This window comes from Eumetopias jubatus, unplaced genomic scaffold (genome assembly GCF_037043125.1).
Source record: "Eumetopias jubatus isolate StellerSeaLion01/CBP00866 unplaced genomic scaffold, mEumJub1_p1.0 scaffold_7, whole genome shotgun sequence".
NCBI classification, from domain to species: Eukaryota; Metazoa; Chordata; class Mammalia; order Carnivora; family Otariidae; genus Eumetopias; species Eumetopias jubatus.
In genome coordinates, this window is record NW_028274813.1 from 99,785,991 (window position 1) to 99,798,880 (window position 12,890).

At 40.0% G+C, this 12,890-nt stretch overlaps 1 protein-coding gene across 1 annotated transcript in view; it reads right to left on the bottom strand.

The window, feature by feature from the left end:
- MYO1E (myosin IE) overlaps positions 1 to 12,890 on the bottom strand; it is a 188,818-nt gene that overhangs the window by 99,238 nt on the left and 76,690 nt on the right. The window contains exons 2-4 of the mRNA XM_028100077.2: positions 10,910 to 11,053; positions 3,060 to 3,149; positions 836 to 930 (exon numbers count right to left, since the gene is read on the bottom strand). Of these exons, the coding sequence (XP_027955878.1) occupies positions 836 to 930; positions 3,060 to 3,149; positions 10,910 to 11,053 (329 nt within the window). The remainder of the gene's footprint in view (positions 1 to 835; positions 931 to 3,059; positions 3,150 to 10,909; positions 11,054 to 12,890) is intronic.

The window sequence follows — 12,890 nt, forward strand, 5'->3', positions numbered from 1 at the left end:
AAGTACTATCTGTACAAGCTGAGTGACAGATCCACAGGAGCTTATTATAATACTCTTTCTCATCTTGCCTTTGTTTGTAAATACCCAGAGCTTAAAAATTTTCGAAAGTACTTCAGTTAAAAAATGCAAGAACTAAAAAGATGAATGCAAATATGACAGAATGTTAATAACCGCCAAGTTCTAAGTGATGCGAGTACGGATATTTATATTTTCTGTATGTCTGAAAATTCATAATAGTAAATAAAATCGTGAAAGCACTTCAACCCAGCAAAGACTCAAGAGTTGGCTCAGGTTAGAAGGATTCTGAGATGTAGCCACAGACACCCAAGTCCGGTGTTTGCCAGGGATGCCCTCAGAAGATTAAAAGCAAATGACAAAGTATACCAAAAAAGTTCGAACTTGAACTACTCAATTACTAAGGAAAGGAAAGAGACTTAGGGAAAAGGACTCCAGCTGACAAAAATAGGAAGCACACTTACTGTACTCCTGATAAAGGATCTCCATTTCAGAGTGAAGCCATGATCAAGTGGGAAGAGAGATGTTTTATGATGCTAGTGCAGGGCCCAATCACAGAGAGGTCAGGCTAGCACCATGCGTCCTCCAGCCTAATGCCCTCAGCTACAGGAGTATAAACCACAACCCCATGGAAGAAAAATTTTTTATGATTTGGAGTTATAAAATAACCCAAGACAAAGCAGACGGCCTGTTTGTTTCTCAGGTACGTCAACCAGCTTCTGACACCAATAGCTATAGAAAAAGCACTGTTCCTTGACCATGAATGCTAACTCTGGCAGGGTCTCACGCCCTCTATTCCTAATAAGGCTCTTTCCCGTACCTGATGATGACACACTGGTTCTCTCTGTCAATGATCATGTTTCTGTACATATTATCTGCAAGAGCATAGATATGTGGTGGGTTTTCATACTGTGCCTAGAGAAGCAAAAAACAAAAGCAAAACCATGGTCAGATAGAGCAACACATCACATTTCTTTTCTTGGTCTTAGCAATGGATTTGCTCCCGTACAGTTCCAATCTTAAGGCTTGCGTAACACAGGAATTCATAAACTTGCCTAGGTCATCAGGAGTTACACCTAAGAAAATGAAGATGGGCCTGGGAAGGACTCCTCCATCAGCAAGAGTGTGATTCAGCCTTCAGACGTGAAGACATCTTCAGATACTCCGGCACCACACCCTTCCTCCCAACACGCCTCTGCAGATGACAATTCCATTTCTAAATGTTTCTGAAGACATCTGGGCAACAGGTCTTAAGAGAGGCCTACCAAAAACCTGGATCTGACTTTTACTAGAATTCTAAATTCCTACGTAATTTTTTTCTAAGAGGGAAGTTGGAGATGCTGAAAGCCCAGAGGAAATGAAGTGAAGCTGTCTATGAATGAGGAGAGAACCTAAACATTTTCCCTAAGAAGAGGGCAAGAGGGGTAGTTCTTTAAAGGGATCAACTGATTTGACCAGTTTGTTTCATCTCAGTGGGCAGGAAAAAAAAATCCTACCACACCAAGATACTCTCCTGGGGCTTCAGTCTCATGGGCTAGCTTAGCTATGCCTGAATACAAATTGGCCAATAAATTTATTGTGTCAGGATGATTTTGGCCCCACTTTCCTCAGTTTCTTGAAGTTTAACACCACTACCTCAAAAATTACTGAAAAGAAAAATACTTCATGTGCTAGAAAGCTGAAGAGAAGTTGCCTTACCTTTAAGACTATCTAACATCAAAGAGTGATGTTAGGTGGCAGATCCAGTGAGAAGACATGTAGACTCTGTCTTACCCTTCCCTGGTCCCATCTCTCAAGTAGGGATAATACTGTCCCACACTCAACAGAGGTGCATACTTAACTTCTCTGAGCCTTACTCTCCTCATCTGTGAAATGGGGCTGGACCGTAACATACAGTCAGCACCCAGGGCTGTTTAATTATTGTTGTACCTAGCATTCGTAAATACCAATTTTACAACACTCTCAGCATTAGCAGCTAAGAATAAATGTATTTTTTTAAAATTCTAGGGCATTTCTTTAAAGAGAACTTTTTAAGAGATAAATGGTCCAAAAGGGACTCGTGTAACAACGGTTTCCAGAGAATGGGAGAGAAACGAACGAATGCACGGCACTCCCAGCCACCCCGCCTTGGCCTTGGCCTTGGCTGTCATTGAGAATGCCGAGCCAGCTCTGAGCCTGCTGCCCCAGCGCCCCCACTGCTCAGGGGCCAGGGCAGGGCCCAGCCTCTGCTGACAGTGTGTCCCTTGTGCTGGGCTCCCATAAAGGCAGCATTATCAAAGGTCTTTCGCGTGGCAGCCTCCTTGGGCTCCAGCTACCAGCACCATTCATCTGGCAACAATGGGGGTGGGCTCTTGCTCTGGGTAAATTGCCTTCCACTTCAACTGATGAATTTGTGTGGGCTCTCTTTTGTTTGTTTTCCAGGGGTCAGGATTAATGAACGCTCTTGTACTTCTGCTGCAGAAGAAAGAAGGGAAAAGATGCAAGGAAGGGGAGGCCTGGGGAAGTGCTAAACCACGTAAATGAAATATATTCATTAGATTTACAGTTTCTATTTTTACACACAACTAAAATGGCTACGGAGCTGGATCTCAATAGGGACCAGGGTCACATTAATAAAAGAAGTTATGAAAAGATTCATTTTTCAGGTTCCATTCAAAGCCATAGCTTAAACTGAGGTTCTGACTTGGAGGGAATGGTTCTCATCGCCCTATTTATTTTTTACCCGTTACTGATTTTTCAGTCCTTAGAATTTTGTGGCCTGTGTGGAAGGAGGAATTCCCCACTCCCCCACCAAGCTGTAGGTCCTACATCCTATTTGACTAAATTTGTATATAATATTCCTATATTAGATAGTCCTATGCTTCTTTGAGCTGCCTTCTAAAGAGAAGCACATCATTAAAAATCAAACAATGTCACCTACTTGATCTTCCCCAATAAATAATTCACAATAAGAAAATGCAAATGTATTGCCAACTTCAAGAAAAATTACCCATGCAGCATAAAAGCCCCAAACACTACAGTAATTTATGTGGCATATAACTTACCGCTCCTTGGTACATTTCAATTTCCTTTTCCCCAAAATATGGCATCTGCTTGAAAGGGTTGACTGAGATTAATACAGATCCTATATATGTCTGAATTTATATCCAGTTAAGGTCCACCCATCTTCATAGCTACACATTTTTCAAATTAAGTAACCAGATGTTATCAAGAATTCATAATGACTGTTCAAACAAAAAGCTCAGATACTTGTTTTCTAAAAGATTACAAATAAAGACAAAAGCAATTACCAACTAGCTCAGGTTTTGTTCCTCTCCAGGAAGAGTAATGAGCTTAATTACCAAGCTGTTCCAAAAAGAAATCATTATTAAGACTGGTGACATGTATGGCTAGGAAAACACAAAACAACACCAAACAGAAATGACCTAGGAGTGAAAAGAGCAGTCATCATTCCTTTGCTCAACTATTATTTTTTCCTGGAAACTTTCATATCTCTTAGGTAGACTAAATATGTATTCACTTACTCATTTAACAAATAGAGGGGTACAAGAGGAACTGAACAGTCCTACTCCTTAGAAGCTATGGGGAACTGAATTATATCTCTAAGACATTATTTGGAGCAGAAAATCACAAACCCACACAGATCAGGTGTAGGGGAAGAAGGTATTATTTCTGCATGGGGAATCCAGGAAGGCCTATCAGAAGAGAAAGCATTCATACTGAGTCTTAACTGTTTTATACAGCACATTTTAATATGTCCCAATAGATGAAGTATCATTATAACATAAAAAATATTTCCATTTATTCAATAATCGACTAGTTTGAAGTGGGTGTCCAAAACATGCCAGGCACTGTTCTGGATGCTGGGGGATACAGCGGTGAACAAAACAGACAGAAGAGTTAAACTCCCTCCCCTCTTAGAGGAAAAACAATTATTTAAAAAGAGAGAGAGAGAGAGAGAGAACAACACACACAGCAAAATATACATACTCAAAATTGTTTCTTTTAATCAATGATTTCGAAATTTTGGAAAATTTGAAGTTAAAGATGTAAAACTGTGACACTTCCTCCCCCAAGGGGACATTTATATATTAATATAAAGGACCTGGATGTCAAACAGTGCAGCTAAGGGAATCCAGTCAGAGTGCCTACTTTACCCAAGCCCAGTTTGACTCTGACCTTGGGCAAGTCATGTTGCTAAGCAGTGGCTAATGGATGGTGGGGTATAATACCACCTACTTGATAGGCTTATTATGCAGATTAAATCCAAAGTATAGAAGCTCAGCAATTTCCTTAATCCATATACTTTGAGAAGCTGGTTGTGTCCTGTGTTAACATCTTTGAGACATGGCTTTGGTATTATTATCGAACACAAATGAGCCAAGTGTGGGGTGGGTTAGGTAATATTTGGAAATTAGTATTTATACAAGAAGGTGAAAACATGGAATGATTCTGTGGCAATTTTGCTTCCCTTTCCCTGACCAGAACGATCTTCAGACTTGAAAGGGCTGCACGGAAAGAGCAGTCAAGGAGAAAAGGGCCAATGGAAGAGCACAGCCAGATGAACCCAGGGCTAATCTGGGGGCAGTTCATGGCACTAAGAGCAAAGGCCCATGACCTGGGGAATCCTAACTGAAAACCACGAAAGAATTGCAAGAATGGCCGAGTCCAAGCGCCAAAGTCAGGTGAGGCCAATGATAGATTAGTAGTGCTCTACTTGTTTTTTGAGGCAAAATTTAGAACAGATAAATTTATTATTAAAATTATTAAGCAGATAAGAAATATCCATGATGTTGTAGCCAAGACTCTGTAAGTGTTGGTAATACAAACACTGATCGAACACAAACACATTTACAGGGTACAAATTAAGCTCCTAACAACAATCCTATTACCCTTTTACTCCTGTTTCACTCTGAGGAAACTGAGGCATAGAGAAATTTTAAAACTTACTCAGAGGAAAAAAAGTTTTGTTTTTAAAGATTTTATTTATTTATTTGACCGAGAGAGACAGCGAGAGAGGGAACACAAGCAGGGGCAGAGGGAGAGGGAGAAGCAGGCTTCCCGCGGAGCAGGGAGCCGGATGCAGGACTCCATCCCAGGACCCTGGGATCATGACCCGAGCAGAAGGCAGATGTTTAACGATGGAGCCACCCAGGTGCCCAAAAAGTTTTTAATTAAAGAAGAAAAAAAAAAAAAAAAAACTTGCTCGATGTCCCAAGCTAGTAAGTGGCAGAGCTAGGATTTAAACCCGGGCAGTCTGGTTCTAGAGTTCACACTCTTAATCGAAAAGCTATAATGTTTTTCTAAGTCAGCAAGTGTTGTTGTTATTATTACTGGCAGTGCTGCCAGATCTAGCAAATAAAATACAAAACCCAGTTAAATTTAAAGTTCAGATAAATAATGAATTTGTTATATATATATATATTCCCCTTACCCCCCCAAAATAGGTATGCCCCCATACAATACTTCGGGACACACTTATACTAAAAAAATAATTTGGTGTTTATCTGAAATTCAAATGTAACCAGGCATCCTGCATTCTATCTGGCAATCCTAAATTGGCAGCACAAGGATTTCATGCAGGGTGGACAGGGGTTCAGTTAAGCGAGCCTTATGTCTCTTATAATTTAGATTCTGTGATTCTTTGAGGACTCAGAATTCTATAACCCTTAGTTGATTTTTTTTTTTTAGTATCCTTTTCACATGACAGGGACCAAATCAAAACTGAATGAATGTTGTTTGGTCCTCATTCTGACTCTCATGCTAAACAAATACAGTCATTCTTATGGTAAACCCAATTTTCAAGGAATACAGCACTGCTGCGACCATCCTCATTTCAGCAGGGGAGAGGTCTAGGTGTCCATTTACCTCGAGATGAAAATACACCTGGCCAAGTATGATCTTTTCGTGGAGGAGGGTGCACCTTCCCTTAGTTGTAAAGGGAATGCTGTGAATGCCACCTGTCCTAGACAAATCAGCACTGCACAAAAAGAAGAAAGAGCTGCCTGAGGACATGAGCCACAGGTATCAGCTCCCCACCAACCCCTTCCTACCCAGCAAGCCCTTGGCTAATGGATAAACATGGACTGGGCTGCAGGGGAGCTCTTGTAGGAACTGATAATTTTTTTTTTCTTTTTTACTGTTAATAATCTGCTATGTGAAAAAACATCTTAGAAAGTCTTGATTTTCACTAAGTCATCTACATAAATTCTAGGTAAGGGCCTGGTAAGAAGACAGAGAAAAAACCTCTTTCAGATTATTCTAGGCCAATCCTGAATCAATGACTCAGGAGAAGAGGGAAAATTATAGCTATTCCCTCAACCTCCCAGTAGGGCTCTCGAAGTCAATACTATTTGGGAGGATTTCTGAAAAATAAAGTTTGGTTTGAGGTGAATAATGCAGATCCTGTCTATGCTAAGTAGCTATACACTTACCTAAATCAGAAGAACTGAGAGAAGAGAAGTAGTGTACAATTTCAAGAAAACACACATATTTTAGTTATTTCAGGTATGAATTTGTCCTAATTGTTTATCTAACGGCCTGCTCTGTTTTCCACCTGTCTGTGTCTGTAGGGACCTCAGCCACTTTTCTGTGAGCCCAGGTCTCCTACGGGGTGGGGTCATTTCCCAGACAACTTACTCCCACTCCCTACTACATAATTCAGGTGTGCCTTTGGAAAAAGCTGCTCAGGCAGAATTGGAACATAAACTGTCTCTACCCACATAATCTTTGGCTGTGAAGGTGTGGCCCAAGGTTAATTTTCAGAATGTATGGAGATAGGAGGCTATGATACACACACACACATACACACACACATGCATCAACCAGACAAAAACAAAAGATATGCCATCCTGTCTAATAGAATATATGAGACAGGGGAGACCCAACAGATCTTTCATTGAGTGGTTCTCAAAACGCTGGTGGTGGATCTATGAGTTTTCATTGTTCTGCAGCAAGGATGACAAAAAAAAGAAACATGCCCTGCATTTTTCATAAAGCTCAATGTATTCAATATAAAGGACCGGCCTTTATTCTTAGCGTATTTCCCTTCTACTTTTGGGGTATTAGAATATTCTTCCTTTTATGAAATGTGATGGTAATACAACTTCTGTAAGTTTGTTTTTCATGGTCTTATAGCCAAAGCTGAATTTAACTTAAAAAAAAATGTTTTTAATAGTTGGTGAATTCCCCAAAACCACCCACACTGATCTAGGTGACTTCCCCGGTTTATCACTGAGGAGGAACGGAGAGGTGACGTGACTTGCCTGAAGTCACATATGGGGAGACCACTCGAGCTGGTCCTTCAGCCCCTGGCTCCAGCCACCAGACCGACACCCATGTCCCTCCAGCACGCGGCCCCCTCCACGTGAATGGACTGCCAAGGGCTAAACCTCACTCAAAACTACTGCACTGCTTTGGGCTCTGGTTGGTCTGGCCCAAGAGCCTCAACTAATTCAAGGGCTGAAAATGCCAAACACACTTGAGTGTGGTCTTTGAGTAAAAACAAGTTGGGAGAACGCTGGACCAAATGAGTGTGGAGTGCTCTGCACAGGAACTATTTTCGTCGGTGAAGTGGCTATAAATGATGTCCCGCCAAGCACAAGAGCGAATACTGCAATGTTTTCCTCATGTATTTTAGAATGTAATTTTAAGAAGTGTGGCAACATTCAGGAAAAAAACGGATGGTAAATTAAACCTTCCTTGTCTTAGGATAAATAGCTGAAAATTACAGGGTTTTATTGGTAAACAGTTTTAGCATTTTCTAAGCAGATTTTTCCCCCTAATGTAGAACAAAGAAATGTGCATTCAACCTGAATGCATTAACAATTGATTGTTCCAAATGCGGACCTTCAATATGAAACAATGTGCTGGTATTAGATGTAGAAGAGGTACAATAAGCAATGTCATAACTTAATATGAAATCGAATCTCTTCTTGCCTTAACTACTAAGCTTAGGAGTGAGAGGGAAAAAATCCTCTTGTTTAAAATAATCTTACTCTATCGTAAAAATATCACCATAGCACTGAATGGATAAAGGAGGCTTTTATCATGTAACAGAGGCAAAGATCTGCAGTTAGACCCTTGGTATTATTTCATAACATCCAAAACAATCATCAAGCTTCCTCAAAGCTGAAAGCTGCTCTGTGCTCTTGATGGAAAGCACACGGATGCTGAGTTTCCCGTGTATTGAGTGGGTAGAGATTTCTAAAACATGAAGCCATTAGTGGTCAGCTAACTCATTTCCTTGGCAGAGCACATGATTAGTCAGCCATTGATTCAAAAGCATTAATTCAAAGGCTCGATCAGCCCCCTCTGTGTGAGTCATTTAAAAATTCTGCTGTCTGAATATAAAAAGCAAATCTTGATAGTCAACAGATTTTCAATGAATACTTAATACAATGCACCATGCCAAGAATTATGCATGAAACTAAAAACTATACAAGGCAAGATGATGCTGTTTTTGTTAAAATTAACAAGAAAGCCCCCCACAAATATTTATACTTATATTTATTATTTATATTTATATATGCATGTCTATATGCAGTTAAATTGAAAAATATACACCAAGGGGTTATGGTGAGATTGGAGGTGATGTTAAAGTTCTCTTTTCTGGTTGACTACATTTTATAAATCATGTTAAATGAACACGTATTGCTTTAAAGAGTTTTTGTTTTTTTAAGAAGATATACGAAAGAAAGCCCCTAGTTTTGGGGTAAACTATCTTTATGAGGAGAACGGACTGGCTGCTGATAACCACTAACATCCTTTTGCTTTCTTACTCAGCTTTTCAAAAACCATGTTTCTATGTAAATAACATAATAAGAACATTCTATGTTCTAAGAACATTCCAATAAATAATTTGTTCAACTATATTCAGTGGAAATTCACCTTTTATGGGCTTGTCAATAAACCAATCCTCCATTTAAAACAGTTTCTATGGTAAAATGCATTTGAATATTCAATAAGCAACTTTAAAATTGAATTTTTGGAACATAACTCAGAAATGCAGAAGGAACTTATACACTTGCCTTAGTATATGATAATGATAAGTAATGCCTACTGTTACTTGCCGCATTATTTCATTTAACCCTACAATAGCCTCATGTGGGAGATTTCATTATCATTCCCATGTTCCAGGTGAGGAAATCAAGGCACAAGGATCACAAAACTTGCATGAGGTCATCAAGCCTGTGCAGAGTAAGGCTGGAAGCCAGGCAGTCCAGATCCACAGCCTGCACTCAACCCTCAGCCCCTGCCAGTTACCCCATGCCATGGGACTTGCACATAAAAGTGACTGACATGTTTTCATGATGATAAGCCCAGCTTAAATTGAGCATATTTCAATTTTTTGACCAAATAAAAGGAAAACTTACCACTGAATACAACTGCTTCCATACAATTAAATGAAAAGAAAGCTGTGCACAGGTATCTAGGAGTCAGCACAAGTTTTCTGTAAAGGGCCAGAAAGTAATTATGTTAGGTCCTATGGTCCTGTGGCAACTACTCACCTCTGCCTTTGTCAACTGCAAGCAGGCGTAGGCAAAAGTACAAGAATAAGTATGGCTATATTTCAATAAAACCTTTGGTATAAAATGGGCAGTGGGCAGATTTCATTTGCAGGCGGTAGGCCACCTCCCCCAATCAAGATGCTATTATTAATGTAGCTAACAAATCCAAATATATCTGTTAATGCTTAAAAGCAGGGGTTTAGGCATTTAACTACCCAGAGATTTGGTAAAATTTCCTGTGGCAAATAAGAAATAGCACAGTATTGGTCAGAACAATCCAAGTGTCTTGGAATAATTTTGTTAATTGGTATCGGTGGATATGTTGAATATATGCGTTAGTCTTATCCTGGTGTGTTGAACTCCCCACTCACCAACGATGAGAAAGGCATTGCCTGCAAAAGTATTGTTGCATACATATGGGTGCTTTTAACGAATAGTCAAATGAGTGGTATGAATAACAAACAAGCTAGAGATGTGAAAACTGTACCTCCTCAAGCTTTTGGGGTTAAAACCTAAAATGTATGCAACAACAGTTGCAAAGACTCTACCTTTAATGGTCCTCTGAGACACCATGCCTTCAGAAGTTACCAAGAGCATCACAGTTAAACCTTCTGGTACTGCAATACAGATTTGCACAGATCTTTGCATATCTAAAACTCTACAATAATTTCACTAAGAGATCTTTATATAGTTGTACCAAACAAAATTGAATCCTGTAGGAACTTAAGCAAATATCACAGTTCTCTGTTTATAATGAGTCAACACACATTTGAATCAAATTTCCATTCTGAATTTTTTAAAGCCCTATAAAAAATGGCATCTGGCAAGCTAAAATTGAAACATAAAGAACAACTCAAGAATGTCAGGCATTTTCAATAGTTGATCTTCACTTCTCTTGTTTCCTTTAGTAAACATAAGAATGCAGAAAAACTGGCAAAATTGCATATTTTTTGCATGAGGCAATCTTTTTAAAACCTTTTAGGCCTGGACTTAACTGCCTGCTTTGCAATTAGGGAGCTCTACCGACAGAAATCTCTGCAGATCAGGACTTTCCCTAGGAACAGCAGAGGTTTTAGATACCACGTGCGTGGCTAAAGCACGTCAAAAGTACAGTGCCATCGATTGAAATAGATGAATACTGGCTGCATCTTGATTTTGTGAAATTCCAGGAAAATAATTTAAAAGCATCCTCTTTGCCCTTCCTACAACCTCAACAAAGGGACAGAAAAGTACAAAATCACGTTCAGAAACAGTGACAAGGATTTGAGCACAAAGTGTCAAGTTCAGAATTTCAGATGGATCTTCTCACGCTAGGAATACATCGCATTTTGCCGTGGATATGGTCATCTTACTTGGAAAAGTCCGTAGAAACTAATAAAGGATACAAAAATGTAGTCATCCATATATCTCTTCTTTAGATTCTCCACGATGGCATTCTCTGTGATCTTGGAGAGCAGGACCATGTCATCCACGCCACTGTGCTTGACATTGTGGCTCTGCCAGTGGTACCGGTAGGCACCTTTGCTTCCCTGTGAAGAGAAAACGCACAATTATTAGGATGCTTTGTTTTCTCCTGATTAAAAAAAAAAAAGCCACTAAGTTCCCAAATATTCCTTATATCAAATGCTGCAGAATGAGCAGAACAAAGATTTTGTTATTAAGAGATCTGATTTAAATTTCAGCTTTGCCACCTATCAACGAAGAGAAGGGAGGAAAAGTTACATAGGCTTACGGTGTCACTTAAGTTGCTCTTTTCTCATTTGCAAAATGGGAGAAATTAAGACCCACTTCATAGAGTTGCTGTAAGGATTAAATAAAATAACATATATAAAGTACTGAAGAGTACCTTGAGTATAACACAATAAATGATCAATGGTCTGGATGCCTGGGTTGCTCAGCCCCTTAAGCATCTGTCTTCAGCTCAGGTCATGATCCCGGGGTCCCGGGATGGAGTCCGCTTCTCCCTCTACCCCTCACCCAGCTCGTGCTCTCTCTCTCAAATAAATAAAATCTTTTTAAAAAATGATCAATGGTCTCCAATAATTCGTTCAACCTTATTGTTTTGTAGAATTAACAACAAAATAAGAAATAAAACAGAAACTTTCTAGACCTGTTTTGCAAATTACATGACAGAACTCAGAAACAGAAGCAATATGTATCGCACAACGGCTAGGTCACATTGGCCTAATTTCTCAAGCCATCCAAATTATTTTCCCTCCATAACCTTATCACTGTCAACGTAATACTAGCCTTCCAGATTCAAAAGATAAGCTACATTTTGATGGCTGATCACTGCCCCATTAACGAGGAAATGGACAAGACAGCCTCAATGTGATTACAGAAGGTGATGTGGACAGGAGGACCGCATCCAGCCCCACGGCCTCCTTGGGAAGATGAAGCTGTAGCCCTTGTCTGCTCACTGGATTTACGACCTAACACCGGAAGTGGCCTCTGAACGCCCTGTGGCCTGCAGGGCTTCCTTTCACTTGGCACTTCTACAGTGGGATCCCTGCATGTTCAGCTATGGGCCCAGTCCTAGAATTAGAGGCAGCTGGGAGCACCATGGTGGCTGCACTCGGGGAGCTCATGTCCACTGAAGGACACCTAGATATTGACAGAAGTAACGCATGCATCAACAAGTGAACATGTACACACATGTAAAATGGGTGTCCCCGGAGTGCAGAAGACTTCTTTGTCCTAGGAAAGACAGAACCAACCTCCTGGAGACGGTGCCATTTGAAGTGGGTCTAAAATATTTTGAATTTGCCAGAAAAGACAAGACAAGGAGGGATAGCCATTATAATCTACACTCACTAGGACATCAATCTAATACATACAAGATAATGGCAAATGATACATGAACAAGATATTAGAAGATCATCCTTCCCTTCACACCGTTCATGCATCCTACTGGAGATGTCGCGGGCTGCACAAGTGTGGTGGGCATTGACCTGAGTGAGACTCGGCTCCTGCCCCTTCCCAGGAGTTCACTCTTTGGGGGACTTTAGAGAAAGGAGAGAAACATTCTGAGTAAGGATAATAAGGGTATCTGGAAAGGCCACATGGTCAGACTTCAAAAGTAGGATGAGAAAAGGTCATCAGGAGGTTCTTTGAGAAAAAGGGGAGGTGGAAGGAAACAAGATAAATATCATTTTAAAATTTCACTTTTAAAAATTGTTTAATGTTTTCTCTGTAGGAGACGTGGGTCCTTTATAAAGGTAATTCTCTTTTTTTTTAAATTATGTTATGTTAATCACCATACATTACATCATTAGTTTTCAATGTAGTGTTCCATGATTCATTGCTTGCGTATAACACCCAGTGCTCCATTCAGTACGTGCCCTCTTTAATTCCCATCACCGGGCT